The sequence below is a fragment of the Notamacropus eugenii genome, chromosome 1 (assembly GCF_028372415.1).
Source record: "Notamacropus eugenii isolate mMacEug1 chromosome 1, mMacEug1.pri_v2, whole genome shotgun sequence".
NCBI lineage: Eukaryota > Metazoa > Chordata > Mammalia > Diprotodontia > Macropodidae > Notamacropus > Notamacropus eugenii.
Genome location: NC_092872.1, coordinates 125566591 through 125586056, shown reverse-complemented (window position 1 = coordinate 125586056; position 19466 = coordinate 125566591). Strand labels below are relative to the sequence as shown.

Here is a 19466-nt window from a genome sequence, read left to right as displayed (position 1 = left end):
AACTGAGGTAAAGTTAAGTGACTTGCCCAGGGTCATACATGTAGCAAGTGTCTAAGGCCAGCTTTGAACTGAGTGAAATGAGCCTTCCTGACTCAAGGCTAGCATTCTCCCTATTATGCTACCTAGTTGCCCCAACTTTAGGTATAATGTTATGCTATTAGAGAAGATGCTTTTGAGCTGGGGGCCTCTTTGGTCCTCTTCAAACACAGGCAACTGCCTATTCTGCCCATGAATATGGCCAGCCCAACTCTGGTATATTTAGTTTGAGAGAGTTAACCTACCGAGTTTCTGAGTAGGTGCATTCCAGCAGGAGTTCTTAAACTTTTTTTGTGTCATGGACTCCTTTTCCAGTCTAGTAAAGTCTAGGGACTCCATTTCAGGAAAATGTTTTTAAATGAATAAAACAAAATACATTGGATCTCCAAGGAAACCAATTATACTGAAATAGGTTTATCAATCAATCTATCTATCTATCTATCTATCTATCTATCTATCTATTTTAGAAAACAAGCTCATGGATCCCAGGTTAAGAACTCCTGCATTATAGCATCAAGCTTACGAATCTACTTTTTTCACTCCATCTCACTTCCTTGGTCTCCCTCCCTCTCACTCCAGCTACTAATAAAAAAGGGTTGAATTTTAAATGCCAACCTTTATGACAGCTGTGTACTTAAAAACCTTTGAAAACTCCTGTTTATAAGCACATCAACAATATACTTAAATGCTTAATAAGTGCATTATGCATTTAACCTCAGGTTAGATATGGACCTGTTATCATAAGCACATATTGCATTGTAATTGTGGGTTTTTATAAGATCACTTTGTGCTCATTCAAGCTGGGCATCCAACACTGTTGTTTCCAAGCCTGCATTTGCATAATTGGGGCCTGGGAATTTAAAGGAAACGTTGTATTTATTTTATGTTCTTACTTGGAGGGGTTTGGAATGTCTGTAATTCAGTTATTCTGTCTTTGGAAATGGGTAAGCTGATATTCCTTCCTTTGCAAATGGACAGTGAGGTGTTCTCTAACTAGGATGGTAGGATGCATGTTAAGTTCTCAGGGAAGGGCAGAAAGAAGACAGGGGCAGCAGCCCGTGTGATTAGTGGGAAAGGCAGCTAGAACTGGAGTGAGAGGACCTCAGTTCAAATCCCAACTAGCTCCTTAAGAGACCTCAGGCAAGATTAGTGAAGTCATTTATTAAGCATTTATTAAATAAACACCAGTGTGTGCCAGGCACTGATCTAAGTGATGGGGACACAAAGGACAGTAGAAGATAATCTTTGCTCTCAAGGAGTTCACCAGGCAGTGGGGAAGACACTATGCAAATAACTACGTATAAATAAGATATAGACAGGACAAATTGGAGATAATCTGAGAAAAGGCACTAGCATTAGTGGAGACAGGGAAGGCTTCTTACAGAAGATAGAACTGTAGGTGAGAAGGAAAGCAGCAAAGTCAGGAGGCAGAGAAGAGGAGAGAGAATTCCAGGCATGGGGAATCACCAATGAAAATGCATGGAGTCTTGTGAAAAGAACAGCAAGGAGGCCAGTATCACTAGATTAGTGAGTACGAGGAGGGTTTGAAGGTGTAAGAAGACTGGAAAGACAGGAGGGAGCCTGGTTATGAAGAGTTTTGAATGCCAAACAAGGATTTTATATTTGATCCCAGAAGTAATAGGGAACCACTGGAGTTTATTAAATGGGGATGGTCTCGGTGGGTGACATGGTCAGATCTGGGTTTTTGGAAGATCACTCTGATAGAATAGGGAAAGATTCAAAAGTAAAAGGGAAGTTTAGAAGAGGGACAGATTTTGAGGAGATGTAACAAGTTTGGTTTTGGACATGTTGAGTTTAAGATGTCTATGGAACATCCAATTTGAGATATCCAGTGAGACTGGAAGTCAGGACAGAGATTAGAGCTGGATAAAGAGATCTGAGAATCATTTACTTAGGGATGATAAGTGGATCCTTGGGAGCTGATGAGATCACCAAATACAACAGTATAGAGGGAAAAAGCAAGCGTGTCCAGGATGGAGTCTTTGAGAGATTCCCATGGTTAGCAGATGCAGCCTAGAGGAAGATCAAGTAAAAGAAACTGAGAAGGCATGGTCCAACAGGTAGGAGATGAACCAAGATTGAGCAGTGACATGAAAATCTAGAGAGATGAGAGTGCAGAGTAGGAGAAGGCTGCAGAGAAGTGAATACGAATGAGGATTGAGAAAGGCTGTTTGATTTGACATTTAAGAGGTCACTGGTAACTTTAGAGAGAGCAGTTTCATTTGAATGATAAGGTCCAGTCCAGACTTCAGGATTAAGAAGAGAATGAGAAGAAAGGAAGCAGAGGCATTGATTACTGATGGCCTTCTTGAGGAAATTAGCCTGGAAGGGGTGAAGAGACATAAATCTTTAGGATGATAACTAGTAGAAATGGATGGTTTACACCAAGTCACTTATTTTCTCTGGACCTCAATTACTCATCAGTAAAATAAGGAGGTTGCATTAAATGACTTTTAAAGTCCCTTCCAAATCAAAGTCTTTATAAATAGACATGAAGATTTAAGGGTCCTGACTTCTAATGACTTGCTCTCAGAATTTGACCACATCCTCTCTCTTGCTAGAAATCATTCTTTGATTCCCACGCCCAAGCCCAAATGTCTGGCTGACATGATACAAGGAAAAGAGTGCTGGATTTGAGTATGAATTCTGGCTCCACCGTTTATCACCAACATGAATTTGAGCAAGTCACCTTACCTTTCCTGTGACTCAGTTTTCTCATTTGTAATATTAAGGAAATTATACTAGATAATCACTAAAGTCTATTCTACTTCTATGCTCCTGCACTTCACAGTTTGGTATGGGAGCCACAAAGAGGTCCATTAGAATATCATCTTGTAAGAAGAGAAATTGCTTATGGCTAATATGGAAATCTAAATCTGTTTTGCATAACTTCACAGCTATAATCAATATCATATTGCTCGTCTTTTCAAGGGGTGGAGGAGAGGTGGGAGGGAGGGAAAGAGTTTGGAAATCAAAATTTTAAAAAATAAATGCTACATGTAATTGGGAATTATTTAGCAAAAATAAATAAAAATATATTGTAAAAATTAAAGAAGAAGAAAAGTTGCTGTTAGAATTAAAAGCCTCTTAAAATGCCTTGCCTCCTCCCTTCTATCTGTCTGAATCCTGCCCATCTTTCAAGAGCTTATTCAAGTTCTGCCCCCTCAGTTGAGACTTTTACATGAATTCCAGTCCACACTGAGCTCTCTTTTCTCTAAAGGCAAATGCCAGTGGCAGTTGGAGGTGACTCCTCCAGGCCTGTGAGAGCAAATTATTTAATTTTCACTGTTAGTATTTATACCCTAGGAATCAGCAAACCCTACAAGTTAGGGCTTAATTGATTGGGTTTTTTTCTGGTCTAGACTTAAGAAAATGATGGGAAACATAATAATGCAGATTAAACTTAAAAAGTGTATTGTGCCTATGCTTTTTTCAGTCAGTTGTAAAACATACCCCTCCCTATAGCCACACCCTCTTCTTTGCTTTTGACATATCACATACTACCTTGTAATATTTGCTTTGTATCATTTACACACACATGTACATATCCTATGCCCCCAAGGAGATTTCAAATTCCTTTAAAGTTTTCATTTATATTCTCTAGATCATGGCACAATTGCTGAGTTCATAGTAGGTGGTCAGTACATTAATGCCAAACTGAACTATGCCTAGATGACAATCAGGTGTTTACTTGCCCTATGATCTGAGAGGTGGGGACAAAGAAAGAGAACCTGTATTCTTTGTGTATTTTCAATAGATGAGGAAGGAACAGCAGTGCTGCCTGTCTGGAAATGATGAGTGCCTTGGAATCATGGGAATTTGTGTAATCTCCTTTATGGGAGTCATGCAGCCTGAGAGGAGCAATGAATTCTGCCAAGCCATCATAGGATTTAGAGGCAGAATGGACCTGGGAAATACTTTTGTCGAACAATTTTACATCCCAAATGAGGAAACTGAGCCCAAAGAGGTGGCCTGTGTAACATCATCAGAGCTGTAATTTGCATACCTGGACTTAGAAAACTGAGACCTCGATGTACCAAGGAAGAAGAAAAGAGATGCTAGATAACATGCTCAGCTTACCATCGTCAGGGTAGAGCACTTCCCCTAACGTAGAACAGTGCCTCATACACTGCATATCATTTAGAAAGCGGTTCTCATTCCCCCCTGAACCCTTGTACACGAATGGATGACATTGGTCTGTTGTTCGATTGTAGTAGAGTCGATATTCCGGCATAACTCCCATTTCTCCTTCATCCTTTGGGAGACTGCACTCTGTGAGAGACACACAGAAGACACATGATGATTTAAAGCTGGTCAATTTCATAAAATTATAGAATTTTTAATCCTAGAAAGGACCTCAGCACTCATCTGAAAGGCAGCATGACATAATTGATAGGACACTGTACTTAAGAGTCAGGAGACTTAGGTTTGAATCCTGCCTCAGACACTTGCTAGACACTATGGGAACATGTAAAAAGCTCTTAACTCTTTAAAACCCCAGAGTCCGTATTTTTAAAATTAGGATAATGCTTCAACCTCTTACAGGGTTGTAAAAACCACGCTTTACAGACCTTAAAGTACTATACAAATGTGAGTTATTATTATCTCATCCAGCCACTCATTTGGCAGATGAGGAAACAGGAGGAGAGAGCTATAACCTGAGGTTGCACAGCTTTCCTTGGGAGGGGATGTTGTCATCATTAGAGCAGGCTGAAGATTGCTACATTGGACAGTGCTCCAATACTTGGTCTTCAATAAAGCTGCTCAATAATTTATACTTTGTCAATCATTCAGTCACTCAAATATGACATCACCCTTTTCAAAGAATGGATATGTTCCTGTGGTGGAAAAAACTCTGATGACTAAGGGAGAGGCTATAATAATATAATACTTAAAAGCTTACAAGTATTTCATACATATTATCTCATTTGATTCAGGCAAAAACCCTATGAAGTAGGTACAGAAAGTATCCTCATTCTTAGAAAACAGATTGAAAGAGATGAAGTTCCTGAAAGACCATCTGAATCCAACAAAGCCAAAGGCAAATTCCATTGAAAAATGCCAGGTCATCTCTAAACACTTGCTTTTCCTTCCCATTCTTTAAAAGACTATTTTGCACACGACAGTTCATTAATAGTACAATGTTATCATCCTGGCTAGATACCATATTGTAATATGAGACACAATTCTTTCCTTTAAGGAGTTTACACTCTAGCCTACAAAATCATTTTTTGCAAATCTCTCATAGAATTAAAGAAATCTCAGAGTTGGAAAGGAGAGATATAACAGATATAAGAACAGATATAAGCCAGTCACAGAGAGTTCTTAGAGTTTCAGGAAAGATAGGAGAAGGGCAGCCAGTGTAGCCAGGCCATAGAGGGCTGATTCCAGAGCCACAGTGAGAGTCTAGCATCAGTTTGCCATGAGGTATCAGTTCTAATCCATTGTTATTAGAACAAAAGACAGGAATGTAAACAGTTCAACTTTTGTAAAGTCCCTTATGACTTCTCTTTGCTATTTACTTTTTCATGCTTCTCTTCATTCTTGTGTTTGAACGTCAAATTTTCTTTTCAGCTCTGGTCTTTTCATCAAGAATGCTTGAAAGTCCTCTATTTCATTGAAAGACCAATTTTTCCCCTGAAGTATTATACTCAGTTTTGCTGGGTGGGTGATTCTTGGTTTTAGTCCTAGTTCCTTTGACTTCTGGAATATCCTATTCCACGCCCTTTGATCTCTTAATGTGGAAGCTGCTAGATCTTGTGTTATCCTGATTGTATTTCCACAATACTTGAATTGTTTCTTTCTAGCTGCTTGCAATATTTTCTCCTTGATCTGGGAACTCTGGAATTTGGCCACAATGTTCCTAGGAGTTTCTCTTTTTGGATCTCTTTCAGGAGGTGATATGTGGATTCCTTGAATACTTATTTTGCCCTCTGGTTCTAGAATCTCAGGGCAGTTTTCCTTGATAATTTCATGAAAGATGATGTCTAGGCTCTTTTTTTGATCCTGGCTTTCAGGTAGGCCCATAATTTTTAAATTGTCTCTCCTGGATCTATTCTCCAGGTCAGTTGTTTTTCCAATGAGATATTTCACATTATCTTCCATTTTTTCATTCTTTTGGTTTTGTTTTGTTTCTCTCCTGGTGCTGTGGCTTTCTCCCACTATGGTACAGCAACAGAATGCTTATTACCTGTTTAAATTCCTTGTCATTTGTCTGTTTTAATTAAATTATTATGAGTGGGAACCTTACTCATTCCTAATTTAATGCCCTGATTAAAGTGTTCTCTCTTGTCCTTCTGACTGTAAGGAAGCTCTATGCTACAGCATGTGATTCCCACCTAGAATAAAAGTTACAGTGTAAAAAACTCCAAAGAACTGCTTTGGCTTATTAGACTAGACTGGCAGCCCACAGCCTTATGGAACTGGATTCAGATCAGTCTATAGGTTTGTTTAAAAGGAAATGTTTAGGCAGCCTCACTGCACGACACCTTTCATGTCCTAGATCCGTGGTGGGTTGTAGACCAAGGCCAGGATCCAGAGGCCAGAAACAACCTCCTTCACTTTCCATTCCAAAGCTAACAGAAGTGGTTTCTTAGGCTTAGCATGTCCATAACCACTGCTAGCTTTAGGACTCTCGGTCCCAGGTTCTGGCAACCTCTGCATGTCAGGTGTTTGGTGGTAGAGGTGGGAGCGTAGGAGGTGGTAGAAGAAGTTATTTTGTCATTTTACAGTGACTCTAAACACTAGTTACTTTTGTGTCATATTTAGATGAACTTAAAACAGTCAAAACTGTGACTCACTTTAGATCCTGAATAGCTCTAAATGCTCTGGGCCCCTGTCTGGGGCTATTTTGAATAGTATCTTTACATGATGAGAGGTAAAGACTGTGTTGGTGGATCACTCCAAACAAGCATTTTGGGAATCACCTCTCTTCCTGTGACTCTTGTTCAAAACTGCAGTGTTAAATGTCAGGGCTTTTTTCTCTTTTTAATTTCAAACAGGGGAAGGGAGAACAATGGGAGATACTGAGAAGATTTTTGTCTTATCTTCTTCATTCATTGATGTTCAATGATGAAATGGGAAGGAAAAGGGAAGGGAAAGTTGCAAGTGAGCAAAGATTTCCTGCAGGAAATAAGAAAACAAAGTGAAGTCAGATTGTCCCCTGGGAACCTCATATGCCATATGCATCAAGGAGACATGACTTTGCCTGAGGGCATACTCAGTTGCAAACTATTTCCTTCCCAATCTCGGTTTCACCATCAGGGCCAGCCCTGGGCGGGCCTGGGAAGCTGAAGTCTGGTGCTCTATCATGTCCCCTTTCTCCATCCCTCTACTCATTCCCAGGGGTTTCTTTTTCCTACTCATTCACTATTTTTCCATCATGCTGCCCGATATCCTCCACTGTAATATCGTTATGTATATCATTATACTACTCTTTACATGTTCGTGTATTCTATCCCATTGATGTAGTCTAGCCTGTTTCCACATGCCATTATTCTCCTTCTCCTCTTTCCCCATTCCTTGTTATATTCTGTTTTTAGCTAGATGTTATGAAAAATGGATCTCTAAGTTCTCTTCTGACTTTAAGGTCTATAATTTTGTGGAAAATCTTATGAGCTCAATAAATGAGTTCATACAGATGTGTGAATAATGACTGGACAATTGCATGTTGGGGATATAAATAGGGGAGGGATCCATAATTTTAATGGTATAAAGAGCTCTCAGGTGAGGAAACTCTTTTCAATGCAGGTCAGTACCTTCTCCACAACTTATAGGCTTCAAGAATTAGTTAATAGCATTCAACAGCTTAATTGAATGTTACTTGCTGAGAAACATGCTTGGTAACTCCAAGGAATGAAACTCTAATGATGGAATTTCAGAAAGTGTAACAAAATAGTTGGGAGAGATATTTTGGGGAAGATGGTTTTTTCCCATTCCTTAATTATTGCTAGTTGGCGTATACATAAGGACAGATCTGATCAAACTTGTAAGTAGTATTTGCTGTAACTCAGGTAATTTCAACAAACATTTATTAAGTGCTTCCTATATACAAGGTACTATGCTAATCTGCTGGCAATATAAGAGGAAAAAGGAAAACAGTTCATGTCCTCAATGAGCTTTTATTCTTCTGGTATATTGGGAGAATGCTGCAGATACAATTTATTTAGATCTTATCAGAACACTTGATAAAGTCTCTCATGTTATTGATGTATAAAAGACAGAAAGATGTGGGCTCTGTGGCAGTATAATTAAGTATAATTGGAAGTGGTTGAATATATGGACATGAAGAATACTTCTTAAAGGTTTGCTTACAACTGGGATGGAGGTCTCTATTGCAGAACCCCAGGGATGTGTGCTTGTGACTGTGTTGTCTAACATTTCTGTCAATGATTTGGATAAAAGAATAGATAGCATGCCTATCAACTTAGCCAATGACATGAAACTTAGAGGGAGGATTAACACTAGATGCCAGAGTCAAGTTCCAAAAAGACTGACTGCACAGAATGGTGAGTCAGTTCTAGTCAGATGAAATTTAAAAGAGAATAAGTATAGACTTATACTTGTGTTAAAAAAAATCTGCTGGGGGGAGAGAGAGCTAAACAGAGCTGCATTTGGAAAAGATCAAAAGGTTTTGGTGGGCTAAAAGCTCATTGAATCTAGAAGATATGGTATCTCCTCCTCCCCAGATAATGCCATTTTAGGCTACATTAGCTGAAGTATTGTTTCCAGGCATAAGGGAGGTGATAATTGTGCTACATCCTGTTCTATTTGGACCTTGTCTATAGTACTGTATTCACTGGGTATCACATTTCAGAAGGGACTTTGATAAGCTTCCGAGTATCCAAAAAGGGCAACCAAGATGGTGAAGGGCCCTGAAATCATGCCGTATGAGAACTGGTTGAAGGAGCTGGGGATGATTCATGCAGAGAAGAAGAAACTAAACAAGGATATGAGGACTGTGGTCAAGTATATGAAGGGTAATAAAGAATCGGACTTACTCAGATTGGCCCTCAGAGCCCAGAATTAGGCACCACATGAAAGTTAGAAAGAGGCAAGTTTAGGTTTGATGTAAGAAAAAGCTTGCTAGCAATTAGAACTGTCCTGAAGTGGAATGGGCTACGTGGGTAGTGGGTTCTCCTGGATGACAACATATCAAGGAGGTTTGCATTCTGGTACAGGGTAGAGCAGATGGGCCTCTGAGGTCTCTTCTAGCTCAGATTCTATAATACCATAACCTTCAAAAGGAGTTCTTTGTTTAGAGGAAGGGGAGGGAAACTTTTTTTTCCTGAATCACTGATCACTGACTTGTATGTGGGGAAATTAAAACATGGGCTATGCACAAATAAAAAGCGATGATCAAGAGTTGTGGTTGAGGTTTGGAAATTTACGTCCAATTATTCTGCCAAAGTAAATGTTGATCTGTTTTCTGCTTCCTCCACTATCAATACTCTCCCAGTACGTGACAGTAATAATACACTGCCTGGTCTGAAAGCATTATTAAAACAATTAAATCTGCTGTTATCAGAGATCTGTTGCCAAATACTTGCGAAAGATTGAATACAATTAAACAATGACCCATACACACTTCTTGGGGTCTGTGTTCCCTGTCTTGGTTTGAGAAGGTACAAGATCTGCAATATAGAGAGGGTATCTGGCAGATGAACAGCTTTTTTCCAAAGCTACAGAAGAACCTGCCTCTTTTAAGGAACAGTTAGGTTAGCCTATCTTAAAGCAGGTATATTGTGTTTAATCCAGGGAGACATGGTAATGTAGTGGAAAGGACCCTTGTTCTGGCATCGGTGCGCCTGGATTCAAATTCAAAAACTACTTATGTGACCTTTGGCAAATCCATTTCCCTGGACCTCAGTATCCTCATCTGTAAAATGGGGAGGGGGCCAGTGTTGAACTAGATGGCTCTGGGGTCCCTTCCAGCTTGAAATCTCTGATCCTTTCTGATCTCTGGGGCTCTTCATTTGAATCTGGCTTCTCTTAATAAATGCCCACTTGAAAAAAGTCCTCAGTTTTGGATAAAGATAGAATTCAATATTCAGTTGTCTAAAATAGACTCAGAAAATTCATAGGTATAAATACAACAACCAGAATATTCTGTCCAAAAAGGGGGAAAGAATGGAAACACTGATGGGAAAGCAAAGGGTAGTGTTCCCCTTGAGGACACGAGAGTTATTTGTGGGTACACCAAACATTCAGCATTAGAGACATCTGGGGAGAGTGGCTGCTAGCTCCTATCCTCAGCTGAAAACCTGGCTATAAACAGTAGCATTGGCTTTTTGGTTTTCTCCCTCTGTCCCTTTATAACCATGCCAAAGTACTCAGACGTGGCAAGTATAGTGATTTTCTGATGTATGACTATTATTTTGTTTCCATATACAGACCACCTGAATTCCTTGCATTTAATTTTCAGGCACCACTGGACGCTCTTCATTGTTTCTCAGAAATTGTACAGTCCTGGGATTACCTCTTGGAGCCTCTCTCTACCACATGTTTGGAATACCCACTTTTCTCTATGTAAACCAAACTCTATGACTCCTTCCCAGCTCTAAACAACCAATAGCTCTTCTCCTTGTCATACTATCATTTTTTAGCATGTGAACATTGGCTGCCTGTGACTAAAAGCTATTAGGTACCTGGAAGGCTGGCTCTCTAACTCTTCCCGTAATGTGTGCCCTGTGGTATTGGGAAGGAGGATTCGATAACATGCTTGGACCCTTGAGTTCTGCTCTCAGCTCTGACAAGAGACCTCTGGAAAGGTGGTTCTTGTTTTTCTGTTTTATCTTCCTCATTAATCGTGATACTGATACTTAAGTTGTTTTGAGGATCAAGTGAGATAGCCAATCCTCAAACAGCATGAATTCAAGGCACTTCAACATCCTGTTTGAGTATCCTCTGGATACTCTGCAGTTTGTCGGGTGGCTAGATAACAAAGTACTGGACTTGAAGCCAGGAAAACCTGGGTTTTAATCCTGCCTCAGACACTTATTAACTACAGGAGGTCATGTGATCTCTTTCCACCTTAGAGTTTCTTGAGCTACATCCTGGGTGAGGATTGTCAGGATCCAAGACCACCCTTCTCTTTTTACTATTAGGAGATACCCTGTTTTCCAGAGCTAAGACCCAACAAGCAAGCTGTGCCCTGAGCTTGGCGTAACAACAATCCTTTGTGCTCTCTTTCTGGATGAATGCTGTTGCAACTAAACCACAGAACTGATGGTCCCTGACCTTGGGCAAGCACCAACAGGCCCAGACGTGAATCCCTACTATGAAAGGACTTTTTGCTACTAGACAACCTTGCCTCATTGTTACTACACTATACCGTTTAATTCTTTATCTGGCCATGAATATACAGATCAAGGTTTAGCCCCACTGCCTCAGGTCTCCTACTAGAGGAGACCCTGACACATGTGCCTAATTTCTCTGCCCTAATAGAATAAAGAAAGTTTTTTTGCTTTTAACCTGTATAAGTTCATTGGTATTTTTGGAGTTAACAGCAGTTGTAAAATCTCTGTGAATCTTCAGTCATTTGTTACCAGAGTTAACAGGATCAAACAAGCTAACATACAGAACACTTCACAAACTTTAAAGCCCTATGCTAGCTATAACTATCCATTTTTTTTTCCTGAATTTCGGCCCCTAAAATTGAATACAATATTTCAGGTGTGGTCTGACGAGGGAATAATATAACAATCTTCTCATCTCCCTAGACCTGTTTGGTTTTAGGAATATTAAGTTAATAGTTATGTGCAATGCAGGTACCCTCCCTTCTACCTTTCCATATCCCTTTTATGTATTATCACCTTCCTTCATTAGAAGGTAAGCCCTTGGGACTTTAAAGAAAGTTACCCTTAAGGTGAGAGATCAAGATCCAGCAAAGGGGATTTAAAAGGATCAACTAGATCAGCAGGAGGAAAACCAGGAAAGAACAGCTTTATGAAAGACAAAGGAGGGGGAAGTAGCTAGTAGGAGGAGATAAACTGATTGTATCAGCAGGTGCAGAGAGATTAATGAGGATGAAGATGGAGAAAAAGTCATTGAATTTAGCCATTCAGAGATCATTGGTAACCTTAGAGAAATCAATTGTGGTAGAATGAAAACCAAGAAGCTAGGCTGAAAACAAAATGGTGGCATTGAGTGTAAAAAGGTATAAAAGATACAAGATAGCTTTAGGGTAAGTGGAAATGTCTTTGAAGGATGATTTGTAATCAGCAAGGAAGTAGCCAATGATAAGAGATAAGAGAGACAGATAGACATGTAGACAGAGACAGAGATAATGACAGAGACAGAGAGGTTCCAGAGAGGATTCCTGTTAGGGTCATGTTGGAGAAGATGGCCTCTGTGGTTCCTTCCAAATTAGAAATTCTGATTTTGAAAGAACTTTCACTTTTCACAAAGAACCTTGTATTAATTATAATTACTATCATATATATTTTGCCTCCTCTACAAAGCTTCTTAAGGGCAGAGACTATATCTTTTTTGTATCACCCATAACATGGTCAACTTCAAAAAGCCTTGGCTTTGGAATCAAAGGAACTGGGTTCGAATTATGGCTTTGTCACTTACTACCTGTGTCATTTCCCTCCCCTCAACCTGTGATTTTTTAATGTGATTCTCTAAAGCCCCAAATTCATCTGTGGCTTTGTCCAAAACCAGAATGGGAGATTTTAAGCATTAATGACAGTTGTTTGACCTTGAAATTAAGGCAGATATTTCTACAAATCTGGTGTCTGCTTATTTCACGTCAGCTCAAGATGACAAGACAACAGTTTTCACAGAGAATGATCATGAATTACTGGCAGGGGTGAGTGGCCAGAAGGTGGCCACTAGATCTTTCCCTATTTTGTTCTTTTCTTTTTTTTAATGATTAAATTTATTTATTCATTTTCAGTTTTCACCATTCACTTTTACAAGATGTTGAGTTCTAAAGTTTTTCCCTCTCCCTCCCTCCCCCCTTCCCCAAGATGGCCTACAATCTGATATTGGCTATACATGTACAGTCATATTACCTGTATAATCTTGAAGTGACTTAAGTTCTTTGGGCATTAGTTTGCTCATATGTTAAAGGAGGTGGTTGGACTACATGGCCTCTAAGGCCTCTTTCAGCTTTAAATGTATAATCCTTTCTCAGTATGTCATATACAGTAGGCATTCATCACATATTCATTGAATGAATGAGTTTGACAGAATGATCCTCCATCTATTCTTTTGGTTCCTACAGTTTGGAGACAGTTCTGCCTAGAAACAAATACTGGTTCTCGATATTACTTTTTTCAAGTGTCTGTGATTCGCAGAGCGGGTAGGGGTGGGGTGGAGTTTACTTTATATAGAATTCTTTCAGTCAGTCTTACACATATTAATTTAACATCAAATGACCATTTCAGCTCACCACATATTTCAAGCACAGGTTACAGGTGGTAATTTAACTGGAAAGCCAGAGACATTCTCATGATCATTCAGATCCATGCTAACCCTGAAATATTGTTTGCTGAAAACATGTGAGTAGTCAGTAATTTTATTTCAGACCAGAGTGATGATGACTAATGTGACTAGGCCTCAGCCTCTTCTTCTTGAAAATGAGGGGTTTATATTAAATGGATCACCAAGAACCATTTTAACTTCAAATTTTATATTCTATCCTATCTCAGCCTAGCCTAACCTAGCCTCTTCCCTCATTTTATTGGGAATTCCTGAGAATCATTTTGTTGGGTCAGGGTACCTAGAGACCAAGTGAAAAAATACTAAACAAATCAATCCATCTTTCTGGGTCTCAGCACCATGGTGGACTGATGAACAAGGAAGAATCTTTCATAGGGTCTAGGTGGACCAGCTTAATGGTTTTAATATAATATTAAAAGCTCTGTATTCTTGCACAAATTGGTGCTGATGCAGTTGAGTGAACAGGTAAGTGTGATAGATATTTTGTGTGAGACAAGCTTCTGTCATGTTCCTACACCCATTCTTCTCCTTCTTTTGGACTGCTACGTCTGCCTCCATTCCATGAGTCCTTTTGGTCCTCTGGACATTTTTGACCTATAAGCTTTTTGGCTTGACCCCAGCGTTACCTTCTCTTTATTCTATCATATCATCACTTGGAACACATCCCTTTACCCCTAAGCAAGCTCTGTCCTTCTAGGTCTGTTGATTTCTAGTAACCATTGCCATGTGCCTGCCTTATCACTGTAACTGGACACTGACTGCTTCTCTCTCGGTGACCTTGGCAAGTCACTTCCTGCTACTCTCTGACCTTGCACAATTCCTTGATTCTGCTACTATTGGAACTTGAGCAAGGCCCACCTGTTTTAAGTCTCAGTTTTGGAATCTGTAAAACAAGGGGGTTGATCTGAATTATGTTTAAGATTCCTTCTAATGTCTAGGGGATCCAATAATTTTGCCACATTCAAACACACAAACAAAACCAAAGTCCTGTCCTTGGTGCAGATTATAGCAGAGATAATTATCACCCTGTGGACCTTTATGCTGGGGGTTCTGGAATTATAGGCCCAGATGGATATGTCTCACCAAAGAATTGCCAGTCCTCTGCAGAGCTTTCAGGGCCTTGTGGGAGACAAATATTTTACAAAGTCAAGGTAGAAATATGACCTATAATCTCTGCCACATAAGCATTACAATGGTCCAATAAATCACAGTACCAATTCTAGTAGGCCAGATCTACTCATTGAGTTTTGAAATAGTTTCTGGAAAGGCACCATCTATAATGGTTCATTTGGTCCTCTGTCACTCCTCTTGGAGCCCTGATACTAGGAAGGGTGAGAAGTGGTGGCCCTGTCAACCCTGCAGAGCCCTGAAAGCCATTAGTATTTGTGACTTATATTCCTTACCCTTCATACTCAATTCACTGGACCAGCTAGACAGGCAACAGAAGGTTATACTCATCAAACTAGAGATCCAAAGCACATACAATCTAATCTAGATATAGAAAGATGACAAAGGAAAGACAACTTTCTCTACTCAGTGCAGGTTGTAGGAATACTAGATTAGGCCATTTGGTTTGTATGATGCTTTTCTAAGGTTTTCAGACATTCATGGAATTCCATATTTCAAGAGTTTCTGAACAAGAAAGTAGCAGTTTATTTTGATAATATTCTCATCTATTCCTTGCACCTTGTCTAATATTTGGAATTGGTCTAGGTGTTAGGACCTATATCTTCTAGGACATTTATGATCACTGGATATCTGGCAAGTCAAAAAAAGTGTCCATCTGAGAAGGAAGAAATGGAATTTCTGGAGCGTTGAAAAGGACAACTAGGAATATGCATTAATCCCTATAAGGCAGATACAATTATGTCTTCTCAAAGACATGTACTTTTGGCGCAGAGCCAAAATGACAGAGTAAAAGGATGGACCTGCACTAGCTCTCCCCATAACCCATAAAATACCTGTAAAAAATGACTCTAAGCAAATTCTAGAGCAGCAGAAGCCACAAAATGACAGTGAAAGAGATTTCCAGCCCAAGAGAGCCTGGAAGGCCGACAGAAAAGGTCTGTTGCACCAGGCTAGGAGCAGAGCACAGCCCAGCCTGGGCCATGCTGCATGGACAGGACTGGAGCAGGCTTCAGGGTGTGAAATCATGGCCCACAAATGTTAGTAAGAAAGTTCTTTCACCTGGGTGAGAGGGGAGTGTGGTCTAGCCCCAGCCCGAGCCCCAGAGCCAGCATTCGCTTTTAGAGCCCGTGGCCTAAACACCCTGGGGGAATTGAGCAGCTGATCTGAGTCTTGGAGTGAGGAAGAGTGTTGGCATGGTGGAGCTGGTGGTGGCTGTGGAGAGGGAATCCTACTCGCAGATCCTGGACAGAAGAGAATGATTTTGTTTGCTCACAGACCAAAGCACAGGCCACGACAGGAGTAAATTTATCTCCCTTGATTGTGCCACCTTGGAAGAACTGAGAACTTACAGGTCCCTAGAGTATACCCTCCACTTGACAAAGGACTCAAAAGTCAAGTAACTGGCTGGGAAAATGCCCAAAAAAGGAAATATAATAAGACTATAGAAGGTTACTTTCTTGATGAAAAGATATTTTCTTCCATCCTTTTGGATGAGGAACAACAAAGACACAGAGGAAGACACAAAAGTCAAGACTTCTACATCTAAAACCTCCAAAAATATACGCAATGGTCTCAGGTCATGGAAGAGCTCAAAAAGGATTTTGAAAATCACGTAAGAGAGGTGGAGGAAAAATTGGGAAGAGAAATGAGAGTGATGCAAGAAAATTATGAAAATCAAGTCAACAGCTTGCTAAAGGAGACCCAAAAAATGCTGAAGAAAATAACACCTTAAAAATAGATTAACCCAAATGCAAAAGAGGTCCAAAAAGCTAATGAGGGGAAGAATGCTTTATAAAGCAGAACTGGCCAAATGAAAAAGGATGTTCAAAAGTTCACTGAAGAAAATAGGTCTTTAAAAATTAGAATGGAGAAAATGGAAGCTAATGACTTTATGAGAAACCAAGAAATGATAAAACAAAACCAAAAGAATGAAAAAATAGAAGACAATGTGAAATGTCTCATTGGAAAAACAACTGACCTGGAAAATAGATCCAGGAGAGATAATTTAAAAATTATTGATCTACCTGAAAACCATGATCAAAAAAAGAGCTTAGACATCATCCAAAAAGTTATCAAGAAAAACTGCCCTGATATTCTAGACCCAGAGGGGAAAATAGAAATGGAAAGAATTCACCTATCAACTCCTGAAAGAGATCCCAAAAGAAAAACTCCTAGGAATATTGTAGCCAAATTCCAGAGTTCCCAGGTCAAGGAGAAAATATTACAAGCAGCCAGAAAGAAACAATTCAAGTATTGTGGAAATACAATCAGGATAACACAGAACTTAGAAGCTTCTACACTAAGGGATCAAAAAACTTGGAATATAATATTCTAGAGGTCAAAGGAGATAGGATTAAAACAAAGAATCACCTACCCAGCAAAACTGAGTATAATACTTCAGGGGAAAAATGGAATTTCAGTGAAATAGAGGAATTCTAAGTATTTCTTGTTGAAAAGACCAGAGCTGAATAGAAAATTTGACTTTCAAATACAAGAATCAAGAGAAACATGAAAAGGTAAACAGGAAAGAGAAAACATAAGGAACTCATTAAAGTTGAGCTGTTTACATTCCTACATGGAAAGTATGGGTATGTATGTATGTATACATTATATATGTGTAGGTATGTATATGTACATGGGCATATGTGTATATGTATATATTTATACATAGACAGAGGGTACAAGGTGAGCTGGATTTGAAGGAAGAATCCCTAAAAAAATAAAATTTACTGTTGAATGAAATGTACTGGGAGTAAGAGAAAGAGAGAGAGATAGGATGTAGCGAATCATCTCACATAAAAGAGGGAACAGAGAGGTTTTACAATGGAGGGGAAGAGGGGGGAAGATGAAAAGAAATAATTGAACTTTACTCTCATGGGATTTGGCTTAAGGAGGGAATAACACATACTCCATTGAATATGGAAATCTATTTACCCTGCAGAAACACAAAGGCAAATGGGATAAGAGAAGAAAGATAATAGAAGGGACAGAAAATTGGAGAAAGGGATAATCAGAAGCAAACACTATTATGGGAGGACAGGTCAAGAGAAAGAATAGAATAAGTGAAGGGCAGGATAGGGCAGAAGGAAATGTGGTTAGTCTTTTACAGCTTAACTATTATGGAAAGGCTTTGCATTGTTACACTGTATGACCTATATTGAATTGCTTGTTATCTCAATGAAGGTGGGTGGGGAGGGAGGGAGAGAATATGGAACTCAAAGTTTTAAGAATGAATGTTAAAAATTGTTTTAGTATGCAACAGGAAATTAAGCTATATAGGCAATGGAGTGTAGAAATTTATTTTGCCCTACAGGAAAATAGAGGGGAAGGGGGATGGAAGAAGGGTGAGTAATAGAAGGGAGGACAGACTGGAGGAAGGGGTAGATGGAATGCATGCTGTTCTGAGGTGAGTGGTGGAGAGAGATGGGGAGAAAATTTTGAATTCAAACTCTTGTGGAAGTGAATATTATGAACTGAAAAATAAATAAATTGTAGATTGAAAAAAAGCATGTACTTTTGCATGAACCATGTTTTCCACTCCCTGGATCTTCCCTGAAGTTACCCCAGGAACCACAGCTCCTGCTGTCAGTGACTACCTGGGAGGGTTCCAAGCTGACTTGTAATATGCCCTGGTAGCCAAAGTGGCATAGAAATATAAAAGCAACCATCATCATTTGGGGAGCCCTTAGGTTTAGAGGATTCAGGTCTGGCTGTCCTCCCCATTCCTATACATTTGTTGTCTCATCCATTAGACTGTAAACTCCTTAAGATGAGGGACTGCAGTGCTTTTCTATTTGTATCTTTAGCCCTTAAAACAGTGCTTTGAACATATTAAGTGTGTAATAAGTGCTTTTCTGTTCATTCATTCACTCACTGTGGCGAGACCATTGCATCAATAAAGTGTCTACAAGTAGTGCCTTGGCTTTGTAGAACACTGCTATTCCATCCCTAGGTTTTCTGCTCTGACAATGCCTCTCATCAACCTACTGCAAGATCCCAAGATATTTCCATTGGTCAATGAAAGCAAAAAGTACTGTTTAGTTCATCCAGTGTCCTATCTACTTGCTATTATGTTTTAGTTGGTTTCACTTTATCATTTCCTAGGTTCTGGGACACCTCAATCAGTGTGGCAAAGATCCTATTGTGAATATTGGGATTTGGAAGCTCAACGGATCAGCCAATATAAAAGGCCTTACTTCAGACCATACACTTTGCAGCCACTTGGACTCATTTGAACCCATTCAGATTGGATCTGATTGGAGCAGGCACAGTAATGCCTATACCAAGATTTTATTTTCTGCACTCCAAATTGACATATAACTCCCTCTTGAAAAAGGTCAGTTTCCAATAGGTTCATGTATGCTGCCCATCCTTGCCTCCCCCTTTCCTCCCCTACCCTCTCTCTCTGTTTCTGTCTCTCTTTCTCTAATCTTAAATTTCCTTCCATCAAGATGATTAGGTCATTCTACAGCCCACTGAGTAATTTTCATAAAAATATAAATCCCTGTCTACCCAAAACATGTCCTTTTGCATGAACCATGGTTTTTACTCCCTGGTTCTTTCTTGAAGTCTTCCTATGTGTGATAGGACCAATATTTACCAGAGTTCTCTCTTCCTCTCTGCCCCCCTTCCCCATATGTGTTAAGCTAGGTTTTCCCTAAAAGTCTACAAAGCTAAAACTTGATTGGCCTGGAGTGGGGCAAAGTTCAAGCAGTACTTCCTTCAACATAGCTTCCTGGTAGGCTTTAGCTGTATGACATGGCTTTCTGGTTACTTAAGGGCATAAAAGGTCCACCCGTATGGAATTGGGACCTGCAGACTTGGTAGATGTC

General features: G+C 39.6%; 2 protein-coding genes across 3 annotated transcripts in view; one reads left to right on the top strand and one right to left on the bottom strand.

Annotated features, from left to right (window-relative positions):
- CA12 (carbonic anhydrase 12) overlaps positions 1–19466 on the top strand; it is a 250157-nt gene that overhangs the window by 66237 nt on the left and 164454 nt on the right. The window lies entirely within an intron of this gene.
- LOC140506336 (inter-alpha-trypsin inhibitor-like) overlaps positions 1–19466 on the bottom strand; it is a 98778-nt gene that overhangs the window by 54346 nt on the left and 24966 nt on the right. For both annotated transcript variants that reach the window (XM_072613438.1, XM_072613427.1), the window contains exon 2: positions 4138–4329. In XM_072613438.1, the coding sequence (XP_072469539.1) occupies positions 4138–4329 (192 nt within the window). The remainder of the gene's footprint in view (positions 1–4137; positions 4330–19466) is intronic.